The sequence below is a fragment of the Budorcas taxicolor genome, chromosome 11 (assembly GCF_023091745.1).
Source record: "Budorcas taxicolor isolate Tak-1 chromosome 11, Takin1.1, whole genome shotgun sequence".
Lineage (NCBI taxonomy): Eukaryota > Metazoa > Chordata > Mammalia > Artiodactyla > Bovidae > Budorcas > Budorcas taxicolor.
In genome coordinates, this window is record NC_068920.1 from 88,217,949 (window position 1) to 88,235,290 (window position 17,342).

Below are 17,342 nucleotides of genomic sequence, written 5' to 3' on the forward strand. Positions count from 1 at the left end.
GGCTTAAAGTCTTTTCTCGGCTGCTGACTCACATGTTAATGATTGCTTCCCACAAAGTGGAGGTAGCAGTGTGCTGCCCCACTCGCTTGCCCGGGCATTACACGGTGCTGCAGTCAGGGGGCCCTCGTCCCAGACACAGAAACCAGCCTTTGCTTTAGAGTCTCTGGGGTAAAGGCTGCTGGGGGTGCTCTGCTCGGCCCAGGATACCAAGGGTTAACCTCCCAGTCTTTTGACCAGAATCTCCTGAAAAGTGGTGTAGGCAGGAGTTTCGGTTCCCTGTCACCTGTCAGCATTAAAGGGCAGAACTGGTGTTTCACAGAAATAATATTGACTTGTTTCTCTTTGACTGCTAGGCTGGATAATGAAGTAAAAATGACATTATCTCTAATTAAAGTGATTTGCAGAAATCACTTGTAGAATCTCAGTACCAGAGGTTTGCCATTAGCAGGCTAGCCAGATAAGAGAGCAGCTGGGTTCTGTTAACCCCTCCTAGTCCGGGGTGTGTGTGTGTACGTTGGGGTGGGTATGTTAGGGGGCAGGGTTGAGGTTAGGGGGCTAGATTTTTAAAGACTGAAGTGTGGGCTAATGGCTTATTCCAAGGTGTAGGTCATTCTCCAACCCTTCTTGCTTGCCTTTAAGATTGTATTGGGTTTTTAGTGGGGTTCCCCCCCCTTAGGGTTTTTGTGTTTAGTAGCTTTTTTCCTTTTTTTTTTTTTTCGGTTTGGCCAATATTCTCACCTCTATTTTACATCACCGAAGAGGTGGAACCCTGGCCAAGCTCCAGCGTCCTCCCTGCCAGAAATCTGACTCCCGAAAGGGCATGTCCACATGTGACACGAGGACTTTGGGTGATGGTGGTGTTGGCAACAGATCACTCTGTTGTCTCTGGGAGGTGGGGTCAGAGGCAGAAGCCTCTTTGGGCTCATCTGGAGTGTAGGGAAGAGGAGGGAGGGGAGGGGCAGGGGGGCGAGGAAGGAACGGGCTGCCTCTGTCCAGGCTTGTTCACCGGTGTTAGTGAAAGCTGCCTGGCGTCTGGCACACTGAACATGATGTGGACACGGGCACAGCCAGCAGCTCCATATGAAAACGTCCTGAGGGTATGAGGATCTGGTCCCTGGGAACAACAGGGAGTCATTGGATGTTAAGTAACCCGGTGATGAATGCAGCCACCCTCACGCCTCTTTATTAACCCACTTTCTACCCGGAAAGCAGCAGAGGACTGTAGCTCTGCCATCCTAATCCCACTGCGGGGGATCACACCGGTTTAGCCTTCACTCCAGCTCACCATACCGTATCTGAAAGAGCTGGACGAAGCTGTTATTGTTGGGGTAAGAGGCAGCCCCAGCCTCTGATACATGAACTCTTGACATTTTGCATCTGCCCTCAGAGAAGATCCTTAAGACAGGGAATACTAAGGTGATGCTCGCTTGTAGTTAAGTGAAACAACTCAACTCTCTGGTTGCTCAGGGCCGGCAGGAGAGGGGAGATCAGTGCATACTGGGTAGTGTGGCCAGGAAAACCTCTGTGGAGCTGCTGGGCCTGTGTTGGTTCTGAAAGTACAGGGTTTGGAATGTAGGAAAGGAGGGATCGCATTTCAGGTAAGGAAAAAAGAACTGGGCAGCAGGCAGGGAGCTGAGTTGTGGGCAGTGGTGCAGAGTGCAGTCTGGTTGGAGCAGAGGGGTTTGCTGCACAGACCTTGAGGGGCATCCACGGCTTGAATGTCACGGTGAGGGCAGTAGGGAGCTGCCCCTGTTTTTTTAAACAGGGGAATGACATGCTGAAATAGCTTGGGGAAAGCAGGGGTGGGCTGCTGTGCTGGTCCTCTCTCTGATATCTGGTTGGAAGTGTATTCTTCTTGACCCGTGATCAAGGAGGTAAGAGGCAAGGGAAAACAGTTCGAGGATAGGGGCTAAAGTCTGAAAACAAATGCAACACCGCTGGAGCCCGAGGAGGCACGCAACCTTGCTCACGTTTGTTTTCTGTCCCATGGGCAGTGTCTGACTAACTGTTCAGCAAGAATGCCTGCCGAAGTCTCTGCGGGCTGGACCGAGGCGCCCGCTCATGGTGGCCCAAGGGTTGCTGCCATTTTTAGAGCTCTTAACAAAGGGGCTTGTTTCCCCTGGCTCTGCTCCCAAGGAAGAAGGGTTCTCATATTTGCTGTCCACTGTGGCAGAAGCACAACCAGCAGAAGAGGGGTCCAGGCCGGGTTCTACACTGCCCACCACCTGCTAGGTCAACCACTAACTGGTCAGTTGGGCAGGTGGTTACCGACTCAGCAGCTTTATTGTCGTTGACAGCCCTCCTCTGTGCTTGGCTGCTCAGCCCTGTGTGCTGAGTAAAGTTATTCTCCCCATTTGGACTTTTCCGGCCTTGCACCCACCTCCAGTATGTCTCCTGACCCCTGGCACCCTTATTCACTCCCCAGTAGTATCTTTGTTCTTACCCTTCCTGCCCTCATGATTACCTCCCTGTTATCTGCTCCTCCTTCGAATTCTGCCTTCAGTGACGGGCTCTCCCCGTGTTGTCCAGCTTTACAGACTTTCTCCACGCAAACTCCCATGGCATCTGCTGACCCCCAGGCCGTTCCTTCAGGACTTGACTCTTCACTTCTCTGCAGGCTCCCTGAGGTCAGGTGTGGTCATTCCATCTTTCATTCTATTGCTCACAGCCCCGGCACATGAAAAGGGATCCACAAATTCTTACTGAATGAGTAGAGAGAAAAAGTGGTGGCTGGGGGGAAAAAAACACAACATGTTTCCCAAATTACTCAATACTATCACTTGAGAGCACGATAGTAATGTGAGGAAGACTCTTTGGCATTTCCCATGGTTTTTGATGATTTTTGTACAAAAAAATGCAACGTAGCTTTCTAAACGTGCATGGATATCTATCTCACGTCACATCATAGTATGAGGAGGCAGAAATGAACAAAGCAGGGACTTAACGTGACCATGTAAACAGGCTGAAAATTGTGGTTCTAAAGAGAAAGGATCTTGAGTTCTCTCTGGGTTCCTTTCTCTGTCTTTCCGGTTTTTTGGTTTTTTTTTTTTCTTTTTTTTTTTTTTGTCTTTGCTTTCTCCATTCTATCAACAGGGAGGCTAGAAGGGGTATGGAATCAGAGGAGGAATGACAGAACCTGTGCCTCCCTCCACCCCACCCTTGCTGTTCTGAAATACTTTAAATACCAGGCACCACAAGTTCTGGTGTCAAATTGGGATTAGTAAGGCAAATCCTGTGGATATTTCACTATTAACTGATTAGGCATCAGTTCTGATTAGAAGTCTGAACAACTGTTATTTTCTTTGAAATTGAAGTGTCTAAAATAAAGAGGAGAGAACCAACCCTTAAAATCATGTTCTGTACTTGAGTTCACCCTGACCACTGTCTGTTCCAGTTTGGGGCTTTTTAAATTTTTTTTTTTTCAGCCAGAATGTCTGACGACACTGCCAGGGGAATTTCTGCCCCCTCCTTCCTGAATATACCCAGCCTGGCCCCCGAGGCGGCCCAGTTCTGTTTTCTCATGACACAGTGATTATTTTTGGCATTGTGCATATTTTCTCTAATGTTATTACCTCCCCCGCGGCCCCTACGCTCCCCCCTCCTTGGTTGCCTTTTGAGGAGCAATCATTTGGGCCACTCGCTGTAGAGCAGGGGGTTGATTTTAGTTCTGTGTAGTGAGAGGGGAAGTAGAGGGGCAAGAGGACTTCTTTGCTTCCCCTGCAGCACCCCAGCCGCACGCCCCCACCCCCGCCACCATGGTGTCAGTGCAGAGGTCCTGGCCCCCCCCTGCTCATGAAAGAGCCTGCTTTTAGCAGACTCTGGGCTCCCCATTCATCCCCTCTGCCGGCAAGATTTGAGGGACTATCTTGAGGTGACGCTGGGGGCTGCACCTCAGGGATGGCATCTTAATGACTTGACTTGGCGGGCGTTAGAGCAGCCCCATTCAGGGCGCGTTCACTCCCTGTGCAGTTGGCTCGCTCAGCCTCTGATCATAGATGTTCTCTTGTTCACACTGCATGAGGAAATGGAGATTTCCAAGTGGGAAGCAGCCTTCCCAGTGCTTTAACTCTTCCCTTAAGGGGAGAGGAGCCTCGGAGAACAAAACACAGTCTAGGCTTGCCCAGCTGCAGCTCCCGGGAGAGAAGCAAGGCCCAGGACTGGGGATGGAGGCCAAGACAGCCGGGATCACTTTCTTTTCCTCCCTGAGAGGGAAAGGAGATGAGTAAAGGGCACACTTGAATTGTCCTTAAAGTCGAGTAGCAGATATTTACTTGTCTGCCGTGGTCCAAGGTTCCCTGAAGGATACACTGAAGTAGACGATGTTGTGTCTGTGCCCCACCCCCAAGGCACTTTCTTGCAGTCTACTTATAGCAGCAGGAGATTTGTGTAGAAAAGCCAGCAAGACTGGGAAACCTTTAAGGAGGGCCAGTGAGAAATGTGGGCGGGAGGTGCCTTGGAGGAGGGAGTGAGAGTGGCCGGGGAAGTGTCTGGGGAAGTAGGGCTGGAACTGCACCCCAAGGGATGGAGTTTTAAGAGACAAGAAGGGATGAGATGATAGTGGTGAAGATGTGAAGGAGATGAGGATCTCCAAAGTAGGGCTTGATGAAATCCTATCAAGAAACAGAAAAAGTCAGATGCTTCCTGGCAGAAGAGGAGAGCTGACTTGTTAGACTTCAGGTGACTGCGGATGGATAAGGACGGCATCTCTGGGTAGCACTGACCCAGCCAGACGTTGGTATCTCCCTCATGTCCTTGGTCTCCAGGTCTCATGTGTCCTTGGGTCTCTTTCTATTTAAATTGTGGGCGTGGACAGTAGAATTAGCATCGTCTGGGAGGTGGTTAGAAATGTAGAACCTCAGACCCCAGCCCAGACCTGCGAGTCAGAAACTGCATTGTAACAGGATCCTGGGGTGCTTTGTGGGCAGAGTCGGGTTTGAGAAGTGCTGCTCTGTGTGACTCCACGGGCAGCTGTCAGCAGCACTAGTTCAGACCTCAACTCTGATTCAAAGAGTTGGGGAAACACACAAACATCTTGAAGTGTCTCTGCACTAGGGCTCTTCTTAGATGGAAATCTTTTATTCTAATTAAGAATTGGATTAGAGTTTTCATGAATGATATAGAACAGTGAGCAATTTTGAAGAATTCACAGAATGGAAATCATTTAAGCGGTTTTTATCTAATGTCTCCAGTTCCTACTACCCTGTACTATTTATGCTTTGGAGCACACCAGAGGAGCAGATGGTGGGGTCCTTTCCCTCCAGAATGGTGGTTCCAGTGAGGAGACAAAGGCTACGGAAGTGAAGTGAGTAGAGCACAACCCAGGGCCTGATGATGCGACGCAGGGTCTCTGAACTGGGAGGTGGAGAGGTCAGCGTAAGTGAGGCCTTCCTGGAGAAACTGGCCCTGGGGAGGTCCTGCAGGATGAGAGCGATTAGACAAACCGAGGGATGAAGAGCACGTCCTCCAGGAAAGGTGTGGGGAGTAGAGGAGAAGGGCTAGGTCTTAAGCTCTGTGGGGACAGTAAGCTGCTTCCCACTACCTCCAGGGTAAGTGCTTGCCTCCTGCTGGGGAAGGAGGAGGCAAATGATCTGGGGGCAATGCTGGGGAAGGAGAAGGCAAGACTGGTTTCCCAGTCTTGCTGGCTTTTCTATACAAATATAAAATGATCCAGGATCATTTTACATCTAGGGCAGGGCTTTTTTTTTTTTCTTTATCCCTCTGCCGTGCAATGTCTCTATCAGTTCTCTTAGTTGAAGGCAGTGTTGTAGGAACAGGATGGCTGCCTAGGCAGAATGGCTGGAGCCAAACCACAGATTGTGCTGTTGGAAGCTTGTGGGATTCAGAGGAAGTAGGCTGCTGACAGAGAGAAGCCCTAGGGAAAACCCTTGATCAGATCTGGTACCAGCTTGGGTGTGGGCAAGTAGCACCAAGGAAAAGCATGTAGCAAGAGTGGAATGTGTAACCTGTGTGTGTGTAGAAAGCCAGGGAAAGTGTTAGTTGCTCAGTTGTGTTTGACTCTTGCAACCCCGTGGGCTGTAGCCTACGAGGCTTCTCTGTCCATGGGATTTCCCAGGCAAGAATATTGGAGTGGGCTGCCATTTCCTTCTCCAAAGGGATCTATCTTTCTGACCCAGGGATCGAACCCAGGGCTCTCACATTACAGGCAGATAAGATTCTTTACCATCTGAGCCACCAGGGAAACCCTAGTCTTTTCTGGTGTCTATAGATGCTGATGGCAAAGTAGGAAGTTTTTGTCTTTGTGAAACAGACATCTCCAAGCAGAGAAAGGGGATCCTCCTGGGCCTGGATGGTTATTGTGGGACTGGTGAGACTGGCCTAAGACGAGAGGGTGAGAATGATGTTCCCTCTGCTGCATCCCAGCCAAGACTCATCCCATTAAACATCCGTAGAGGCTTCACCCCGACACAGCTAAACGTTCTGAACCTGTGAGAGAGGTCTGCCCGTGGGCATTTTGGGGAAGGTTGCCCGATTGCCACCAACAGTACAGTATGGGATTTGGGGTCAGATGGTAGGCTTGAGTGCTGGCTCCATTGCTGGGTGACACAGGGCACATCACGAACATCCTTGGAGTCTGTTTCCTCATGTGAAATGGGGCTGATACAGGCCTACCTCCTCAGGTTGTTTCAGGATTAAGTCAGAGGCGGTACGGTGAGAGTTCTTCAGCAAGGGACAAGTGTTCCATGTGGTCCTTTCTTAGCTGCAGCAGCAGCAGCAGCAGCAGCCCCTCAGCTTGCTGGGATTAATTAGTCCCCCAGCTGGAGTCTGCACGGTGCAGTAGGGCAGGCACGAGTGGGCATCGGAGGCCGGAGAGACCAGTAGGGAGCCAGGCAGCTGCTCTGTGGCTGCTCACTTTCCTCCCTCTTTATGGGGAGTCTTCTCTCAGTGCACGGTTCATGATGCAATCAGGGCAGATAGAAATAACACCTTATTTTCACACTGGGGCTGAGTTCCTACTGACCAGCAGGAGTGGCCATCTTTGCAGAACTGGATTCTCCAGTTCCAGTTCAATTAGTCACCTCTCTTCAGATGTTTTAAACTGGGCATGGCATGAGGGAAAGAGGAAGCCTCAGAGAGCCGGTCAGAGGACAGGGAAAGCTGCTGAGACAGTGCACACCCCGCTGTGCTTCTCCGGCTGTCTCCCTGTGGCAGCACCTCTTCTGGGGCTCTGCATTCAGTAATGGCAGCCGTGGTCTCGAAGATGCTGCTCCCAAACTCATCTCTTCAACTTCCACAGGTGATCATGGTGAGAAAGTCATGGGGAGCTGGCAGCAAGCTGGGTATGTGTCACCTTATATCATAAAAAAATATATAAATTAAAAGGCAACACCTGATAGAAAGGTAGTTATGATAGTGTTATTTATAACAGCTAGAAATTAGAAGCCATACTCTGATCTACAGTCCAGCACATTGTGATCCACCCAGACAGTATGACATTGCTGGCTGTTAGGAGTATCTTTAGAGAGTTCTCCAAAATGTGATAAATATTAAGTAACAAGCCATGTGTCCAATGAGATCTCAATTTTTTTCTCTGTACTGTTTGTGTTTTCAAAATTGCCTGCACTAAATGTGCAATACCCTTACTTCCACCGAAGCCTTTTTTAAAAGTGTTATCTTAAACTAGGTTATGTGATGGTAATGCATAATGAAAGTCTGTTTCCAGTCGTGTGAACCACCAAGTGCTTCTTGGCAATGGGCTCTGTTATGTGTCCTGGAAACAGAGCTCAGGGGTTTGGTTCCAGCTCCACACATTCCAGTACCTTTCTGAGCCTCTATTTTCCTCATCTCTAAAATGGGAATAACAGCACCTGCTCTTTGTGCCCTGCTGGGTGAGATTTACAGATTAATGTGTAAAGTGCGCTGTAAGCTGTGATGAGTGATGCAAATGCAATGTGTTGAGCAGAGAACGACACCAAGTCTTGGGCTTGGTGAAGCTCAGCATAGAGCCAGCTTGTCACTGCTACTCCTGTGCACGCATGCTTTTCCCAGCTGGGCTGAGGACTGCACGTATCCTCAGATGACGTGAGGAGCTGGGTTATCTGGAGCCCCAGATGGGCTGTGCCTACGGAGCTGCTTGGTAATTGGGTCTGCTGCTCGCTTCCCCAAGGCTGCCTGGGGCCTAGGAGGCCACCTGATAAGCATCTCCAGTGGGCCCTGAGCATGTCTGACCGTTAGAGGGCCATGTTGGGAGGGCCCCAGGCATTACTGTCAGTGCTGAATGCAGTCCAGGCCCTGTCTCCCCGGGCACAGACCATCGGAGGGGTCGGGCAGCCTGGGGGCTTAGCCTCAAGACAGGGGTGGTGGGGAGGCTGAGAAGTGAGACGCTTCCAGGATCCCTCCTTAGGGGCAGGGCTCTGTTGCCTCTGCAGCCCTCCTCTCTTCTTTGTATCCCTTCTTTCAGGGCTTTTGATGCCCCAGTCTGGAGTATTAGTCTTACCTCCCAGTTGGCCTGTGCTCTCTTTCAGGGCAGAGGCCAGTCCTCTCCCTGAAGCATGCATATTGCTGGGTGAATAGTGCCTTCCACCCTTGTCAAGTTCTGTCTGATCTGCCCAGTTTCTACTGAATTTGCTTGTTTAATTTCTTCTGTGTCAGCTGGATAATTTTGATGCCTTTTCCTCTCCTATATAATATATAACTTATGTCAGAGTCCCCTATACTTCACTACTGCCTCTAGGCAACATCAGAACACATCCAGAAAGTTGGCCACACCACCCTCTTCTAAAGCATTTTTGCCACTCCTTTGGAATTGCCTTCAGAGCCAAAGGCCATTCTTTTCAATACCTTCAATTGTGGCAAGGCCTTATCTTTGAGGGCATATTTTATTCTTTCAAACAACTGAGATCCATCCACAGCCAAGTCTGGTGACTAAAAGGGGTGGTTAAACAGGATAATACTATTTGCAGTTTGAAATGAAGTTAGTTCTCTGAAGTATTATGATGGATTTGTGTGGCTCTGAGGTCCTTTCTAAAGGTGAAGTCGCTCAGTCGTGTCCAACTCTTTGCGACCCCGTGGACTGTAGCCTACCAGGCTCTTCCGTCCAGGGGATTCTCCAGACAAGAATACTGGAGTGGGTTACCATTAAAGACCTCCTAAAACACTTAGTGTGGTGATCATTTAGGGCTTTCTAGGTAGCTCAATGATAAATAATTCACCTTCCAATGCAGGAGATGTGGGCTCAATTCTTGGATTGGGAAGACCCCCTGGAGTAGGAAATGGCAACCCACTCCAGTATTCTTGCCCAGAAAATCCCATGGACAGAGGAGTCTGGTGGGCTACAGTCCATGGGGTCGCAAAGAGTTGGACATGACTTAGCAACTAAACAACAACAACAAATGGCCATTTCACTAGAGTATAGTTTGTGCCTTCTCCTCAGGTGGCTGTATTGGAGGGTTGTTGCCTTGTATGTAGCCTCGATTCAAATCTGTCTCCTTGTTTTCACCTCCCTCTTTCGGTCAGTTATACCTCTGGGGCACTGATGGTCACATGAGCTCCTAGATAAAATAACTTTGGTTTACGATGGTTACCTGAGATTTGTTGTACATAATGAGTGTGGACACAGTCCATGATAGGAGAAGAGATGTGGTTAGGTTTGAGTACACCTGCATTTATTTCAGTCCTCCAAAGACCCATGATCACAGGCTCAGAAATCTGTTAACGGGCCCTCCAAGTGATTCTCCTGCCAGCTAAAGTTGAGATCCACTGCTCTACAAAATTGGGACCAGTACTGCTACATAATGTAAGGATCAGAGGAGAATGTTTATGAAATGCACCTAGCCCCCATGCTCAATAAATATCAGTTTCCTTTTTTCTTCCACCAAAAAAAAAAAGCCTTTTTATTTTTAAAGGCACTGCTTTGCAGTGGTGGTTCCCAGCCCTAGCTGCAGAGGAGAATCACAGGGCAAGCTTTAAAACCCCTGATGCCAGGTCAGGCATCCATTTTTTGAGGCTTCTCTGGTGATTGCCATGAGCAGCCGAGATTGAGTAGCACCAGCTTTGGTTCTGCTCTGATTTAATCCATGAAGCCGTCAACCCCTCTGTGTAGGGCAGCCACTCCTGGGTGGGATCCTGATTGCTGGGATCTGGAGCACATTCCTCCCTTCAGGCACCCCTCATGCAGCAGCAGTGCAGCCTCAGTGAAGGGACACCCTCCCTGTTGCATTTGACCTTTGTTTCATCCATTTACAGCCTCCTGCAAATTGGTACCAGCTTAGAATTTCACCACCAGCCAATAGACTGATTCAAGCCAGCTCAATTAGTTTCAGTCTCTCTCTCCCTAACCTGCTAAAAATTCATTCTGCTTCTAAGCCATTGAACCTTACAGGGAACAGGTATATTGTTTTGACACCCTGATGGCCTACAGGCATTAGTCATGGGAACCCTAATCACGCTAAAGGTCAGGAGACTATGGCTAACTAAACCACCAGCCCCCTTGGTGTAGAGGGTGACATCTCAGGGGCCCCAGGCCAGGCTAATAGTGGTTCCATTACTGACTTAAGTAGGGATCCCTAAGCCAGGCTTAGAGCAATGTCTCCAAAGTTAGAGACTTTTTAAGATAATGAAGCTCTGGGCAAAGAGCTTTCTCCCTGTTTAACCTGTAGCATGCACCCGCTGAAGCTTTAGGACAGTCATTTTTGTTTTATCTTTTGACTGGCTGCCTGGTTGTTTCCCTTAGTTGAGATTGAATGTTTCAGAATTTGAGATTTGAGCTTGGAAAGAGTATACATTTGTGTATATGAAAATGTCCCCCCAAAGTGAGAGACGCTACTTGGTCTCCAGCTGCAGCGTGCAGAGAGACAATCATACAGGCTGAACCTGCGGCTTCTACGGAGCAGCGCGGAGCCGCTTCTGATGGCCCTGCACCAGACTCTCAGCCCTGAGTGATGCAGCCTGCATCCTGCCCCAATTCCCCTTCTTCCTACTCACACTCATTTTGAGCTCTGGCCACCTGAAGAGTTGACTCATTGGAGAAGACCCTGAGGCTGGGAAAGATTAAAGACGGGAGGAGAAAGGGGAGCCAGAGAATGAGATGGTTGGATGGCATCACTGACTCAATGGACATGAATTTAAGAAAACTATGGGAGATAGTGAAGGACAAGGAGGCCTGGTGTGCTGCAGTCCAGGGGTCTCAATGAGTCAGAACAACAGTTGGTTCTTAATCCTACTCCTAAGGTTCCAGGTCTTTTCCCAAGGTGAGTGGGATGCTCACCTAAGGCAGCCTCTCCTCCCACCCCACCAAGGAATCTTTATGTCACTGTCTCTTTTCCATATTGCCCCCCTCTCTCCTTCCTGTAGTATATATGGACATCCAGTTGGTGGGAAAATACCTAACAGCCTGGTCCATATTAAAAGTGAAAGTGAAGTCGCTCAGTCGTGTCCTCTTTGCGACCCATGGACTGTAGCCCACCAAGCTCCTCCATCCATGGGATTCTCCAGGCAAGAATACTGGAGTGGGTTGCCATTTCCTTCTCCAAAAGTAGACAGCAAATAACAGCTTCCTTGCTGCCAGTGGAAAAATGTTGACCTTGAACCCAGAACTAGGTTTGAGACCATGTTTTTAGCAAGTCACTTCATCTGTCTACATTTCCACTTCATCTATTAAATGGGGATGGTGATTTCTATTTCTCAGGGATTTTATGAGACTCACATGAGATAACATGTAAAAAAAAAAGTGCTCTCTATACCCCTCAAATACTGTGAGGGTACTGCCGTTTGTCCTTCTGGAATCAGCTGGACTCCTGCCTCCCTGGGGAGCCTGCCTTGACCTTGCTTGTGGCCACCAGCTTGTCTCTCATCATAACCACCTGTTGTGCTTTTTGTCTGTACTTATTTGTCTGGTTAACAGGGATGTTTCAAGTTGGCATCCCAATCAGACTGCGTATTCCTTGAGAACAAGGAATGTGCATCTCAGCCACAAGGTCCAGAAGGGAGCTCAGTAAATACTTCTGGGTCTGCATGAGGATACAGTCAACCAGGGCCATGTTCAAATTATATATTCCATATACCACATATTGTATAGGACCACCCCATGGTCACAGGAAGGCCACCAAGAAGGATGAGAGCAGGGACTTTGTAGAAAGAGAAACTGGAGTGAGAAATACATTTCTGATGATCTGATGATCTGGAAAACTTAGATAAAATATATTTTTACCAAAAAATAAATAAACCAGAGAATTGTAACATGGCATGTCTAGAATTATCATTAAAAAAAAAATTCTGGTCTTTGTGGTGAATTCTAGGACCCATCTAGGGAGAGAAAATAAGGCATATGCACCTTAGGACATGAAGCCTCATTGATCTAGGAAGGACCAGCAACATGACCCAACGAACTGGTCAAAATCAGCCTGACCAACAAATGGAACTGCAGCCCTGACACAGTGGTGACTTGGCGACCAGCAGCTGTAGGGCCAAAGTCTGACTGCGACTAGTGCTCAGATTAGCCTGGCAGTGGGATCATTAATATCCCATGGAAAGCTTTCTAGTACTCCCATCCCTTCTATACTTGTCTCACTTGATCCTGACAAAGACGACAGGAGAAGGCTCCCATTTCACAGATGAGGCCATCAGGGCACTGAGAATGCATTTCCTTGTTCAACATCAGATAGCAAGATAATGGGTTGCCAGTGTATTAAAACCAGTATTAATACAAGTGCATTAACCAGTGTATTAAAACCAGTCCTCCTAACTTCCCGTTCCTTGGTCTGTTGGCTTGAGAGGCCCAAATGGTGGTTGATGGGGTGAGGTCAGCTGGGTGCATCATTTGGGTCAAGGCAGGTCTTACCTTCACATTTAACAGTAATTCTTCATGTTGCTAATCCAATGATGGCAGTGCTACACATGTTTGTCTGTTCTTCCAAGAGTCAACATTAGACAGATATCTCTGGGCTGTGTCAAGGTTAACTAGATAATCCAATTAAAGTCATGCTGGTCCCCAAGCACTACTATAAAAACAAGGTACCTGAAGTGGAGCTCAGACATTTAAACTAAGAGTCTGTGTGAGATTCTCAACCTTTCTTTTTCTCAATGTTAAGACTTTGCTGTTTATTTTTGCTAAAGCCACTATCTCCTACCATTAAGAAATAGAAAGAGTGTGTTTTAGCCTGAGAAGAGATGGGCTCTAGTCCTAGCCCTGCTGCTAATTAGCTGAACTGTCCTAGGTTAGTAACTTAACCTGGCAGGGCCTCAGTTTCCAGATCTGTGAAATGGGAACAACAGCAGTGCCTGCCTTGCCCATCTCACATGTCCCATTAAGAGGATTATAATGAGGTACTGTGTGTAGGATTCTCAGTGCAGCATCCAACACAAAAGTGTCAGTAAACATTTGTGCAGCCAAGGGAACATAGTAGGAGCCAAATCTCAAAGGCCATTGCCGGACAGAGCGCCAACTCCAGACAGCCTTTTCCTTCCCTGGCTCTTCCTCTCTGTCTGCTCTTCCACTTCAAGGAAAGGGTGATGGCAAAGGGAAGCACTGTGTGCGGATCTTGGCTTGAAGGTCACAGCCTGTGCTGGTGTCTGTCTCACTCAGGGGGCCTTCTCTTGTTGCTGTTGTTGTTTAGTCGCTAAGGAGTGTCCAGTGCTTTTTGCGACCCCGTGGACTGTAGCCCACCAGGTCCCTCTGTCCATGGGATTTTCTAGGCAAGAATGCTGGAGTGGGTTGCCATTTCCTTCTCCAGGGGATCTTCCCAACCCAGGGATCAAACTTGCATCTCCTACATTGGCAGGTGGATTCTTTACCACTGAGCCACCAGGAAAGCCCAGGCTTTCCCTAGAGGCTTCGAATGGCTGATCATGTGTTGATGATGCTTTTTTCAGAAAGCGTGAACGTAGGTGCTAGAGAGTGGAGTCAATGTCCTAAAGACACCGGCTGTCCTTTACCTGCTGTCACGACACGCAGGTGCGGTGGGTACAGTGACAGCATCCTGCCTCTTTCCCACCCTCCCTTCCTGGGCCAGGACTCCTGCAAACCTTGACCAACCGCTTGTGCTTCACAGTCAGAGGTCAGGATTTAAAGGCAACTGGGAGGGACTAGTGTACAAACTGCCACTACTGGCTGGAAGGAGAGCAGAATGATCCTACGGGCAGGCTCTGAGGGATGGGTGTGAGGATGGGTGGGGTGCTAGGCCCAGAGCTGTAACAGCTGAAAGTCAGCGGGGAAGGGGCGGGGTGGGGGGTGGGGGTGGGGAGCGGCAGGGCACGGAGGAAGCAGGTTTGGTAAAGGAAACAGAAAAGGGAGATAGGGCAAGAAAAACAATCCCACCCATTTCACAATTTTTCAGAAGGTTCTTCCAGAACATCAAGAGGTGTTGGAGTTTCTTCTTGCATTCTGGATCTATGACGCTTAATCCATCCAAGGAGTTGGATGTTCTGTTTTTTTAAAGTAAAGCATGTTGTAAAGTCAGAACAGTGCCTCTGCCCCAGATCTTGAGGGGTTTGAGAGACGGCATCCCCAAATCTTGAGGGATTTGAGAGATGGCATGTCAACATTTGGGGAATCTCCAAAATACTGATTTTTTTTTTTTTTCTGTCCAGATTTCAGTCTGCAAAGCCAAACAAAAAGAGAAGTAACCTTTGGTTTTAGAACTCTCAGGAGAAAGGATAGACAGAGCAAACCGGAGCTGGTAGGGTGAGGCCTTGAGAGCTATGAGCATCATTGGACACTTGTTTATTAAACAAGCAATATAGGTATTTTATAGAAACATAAGAAAATATGGATAAGCACTTAAAAAAAAAATCTCCTCCTCACCTCACTGACCTGACACTGTGAACATTTTTGAAGATAGGGAGGCAGGACATTGTTAGTGGGTAAGAGTCTACAGTTTGGGGCCCAGATGCCTGGTGTAGAGTCCCACTTCCCTACCCAGAGGCTGTCTTAGAGGCTGCAGGTGAATTAACGGCCGTCCCCCCTTATCCATGGTTTCACTTTCTGCGATTTCAGTTCCGCACAGTCAACCCCAGGATGAAAATATTGAATGGAAAATTCTAGAAATGAGCAATTCTTAAATTTTCCGTCTCATGCCATTCTGAGTAGCATGATGAAATCTCCTGCCGTCCCACCCAGGACGTGAATCACTCCTTTGTCCTGTATGTTTGTGCCATATATGCTACCTGCCCATTAGTCTAGGGCAAAACAGTACATGCAAGGCTCCTGGACGGTTGGTGCTTTCAGGCATCCTCTGGGACTCCTGGAATGAACCCCCGTGAATAAAGGAGGGACTACGATACTTAGCCTCTGTCGACCCATTTCCTCATCTGTAAATTAGGGATAATAATAACCACTTCCAAGGTTAGTTGTGAGAATTAGAGGAGCCAGTGCCGTGGTGCTTAACACAATCCCTGAAATGTAGTAGGCACCATAAACAGGGTAGCTGTAAGAGCAATAGTCATTAGTATTTTAGTATATTTTATTATATTTCTAGATTTTTCCTATATAAGAAGTGTTATGTATAATACATATATTTCCATGAAAATAGGATTCTGCTGTACTCTTTTGTAACGTTTTTGCTCTCATGCTCTTCTCTTCATGGACAAATTTGTTATTACTATTAGCTAACACAGCTTTACCATCGGGAGAGCCCTGGCACTAAAGATTTTCCATGTGTTATCACATTCAGTCCTCAACATTAACTCTGTGGGGCAAATACTGTATTATCATTTTACCGATGAGAAAACTGAGGCTAATCAGTTTAAATAATATAAATGTACAGCGCTGGCAAGTGGACCTCTCTCCTGCAAGGAGAAGGGAGATGCGACTGACTGGAAGCCTATGCTGGTAGATCAGAGAGGAAGCGTGTCTGTGCTTGGTCCTTTTGAACCCTTGACAGGTGTGTGCTTTGGGACATCAGACAGATAGGTGTCCGTCTGGTTGACTGCTCCTGGGCTCTAGTGGTGTTTTCAATTTTTGTGATGGAAATCACTGATAGGAAATGGAATCTAAGGGCCACTACTGGGCTTAGTTGTTTAAGCATTTTATCCAGAAGCAGTTCTTCATCTTGTTCTCCAGAGGCTTTGACACAGCCATCTAAGCCACTGGCCACAGCTTCCTCCCACTTCCCTCTTTGTCCTGGGCACTCACCTCAGTCCCCAAAAACCCCCGGGCATTGTCAGTGGATTGACTTAACCAGCAAGTCTTTGCTCAGACTTCACCCTCTGGAAGCCCTGGTGTGGACTCCATGGCGTGCGGGACGGGAGGGCGGCTGAGCAGACACGAGATGCACAAAGGCAGAGCTCTTTGTCACCTGTGGCTCAGGTGACCGATGGGAGCCCACATCAGCTCAGCGGGAGAGTCTAGCCATGCCTTGGATGGGGGAGTCCTGAGGGTGTCATGACCGGGGGTGTGATGGGATGGCAGTGATGTTCTGGAGACTAACCCTTGTCTCTCAACTTAGGAGCAGCTCAGAGAGGAGGAAGGAGAAGTCCCGAGATGCCGCCAGGTGCCGGCGGAGCAAGGAAACAGAGGTCTTCTATGAGCTGGCGCATGAGCTGCCCCTGCCGCACAGCGTGAGCTCACACCTGGACAAGGCCTCCATCATGCGGCTGGCCATCAGCTTCCTGCGCACGCACAAGCTCCTGTCCTCCGGTGAGGCCGCGAACCCTGGGCCCCCTCCCTCTGTCCCGCCCCGACCCCCGTGTTCTCACACGCAGGAGCCAGAGCTGACAGGCCAGCCAGGAACCCCCACTCTGCACACCTTCCACCCGCAGCAACGCTGTCATAGCGTTTAGCTCTCTTCTGTTGCACCTCTTTCCAGCAGTGGCCTTGGCGGTGATTACAATCATGGGCTGAAGCCTTGGCAGCTGAGGGGACACAGAGGGCTGGGAGAGTGAGAGCCGCTGGCGCTGGCTCCCGGTTGCCATGCCCTCGGCTGGCAGATCCACACTCCAGTCCAGGTTGGATGAATCCTTCAGGGAACATCTTAGTGTTTGTCCGCTGGCCACCTTCTCCAGAAGGCAGAGGTGTGCCCATGTGACCCTTCCCTCTTACTAGCCAGGATGCCAGGCAGATTATTCAGCGTCTGTGCCCCTAGTTTCCTTATCCATAAAAGGAGTTAGAATACTTATTGCTCGGGGTATCTTTAAGAATAAACTGAGATAATGTCTGTGAAGCACAGGCCCAGCCACGCTGGGGAGCCCCGGACAGATAACCATCTCCCCTCAGAACCCACGAGTTCTCACCTTCCCTGCTATCTCTGCAAGTCTCAAGGTCACGAAACCTTTTCCCGCCTGAGTTCATCTTCTTCAGAATACCATTTCCTGTTAGTCCAGACCAGAAGGGGGAGGCCTGGGGCTTCTGCCAATATCAGATCTAACAGATAGATAGTCAGTCCTTTCTA

At 48.8% G+C, this 17,342-nt stretch overlaps 1 protein-coding gene across 1 annotated transcript in view; it reads left to right on the forward strand.

The window, feature by feature from the left end:
- EPAS1 (endothelial PAS domain protein 1) overlaps nucleotides 1–17,342 on the forward strand; it is a 94,279-nt gene that overhangs the window by 35,623 nt on the left and 41,314 nt on the right. Inside the window, exon 2 of the mRNA XM_052648001.1 lies at nucleotides 16,401–16,591. Within this exon, the coding sequence (XP_052503961.1) occupies nucleotides 16,401–16,591 (191 nt within the window). The remainder of the gene's footprint in view (nucleotides 1–16,400; nucleotides 16,592–17,342) is intronic.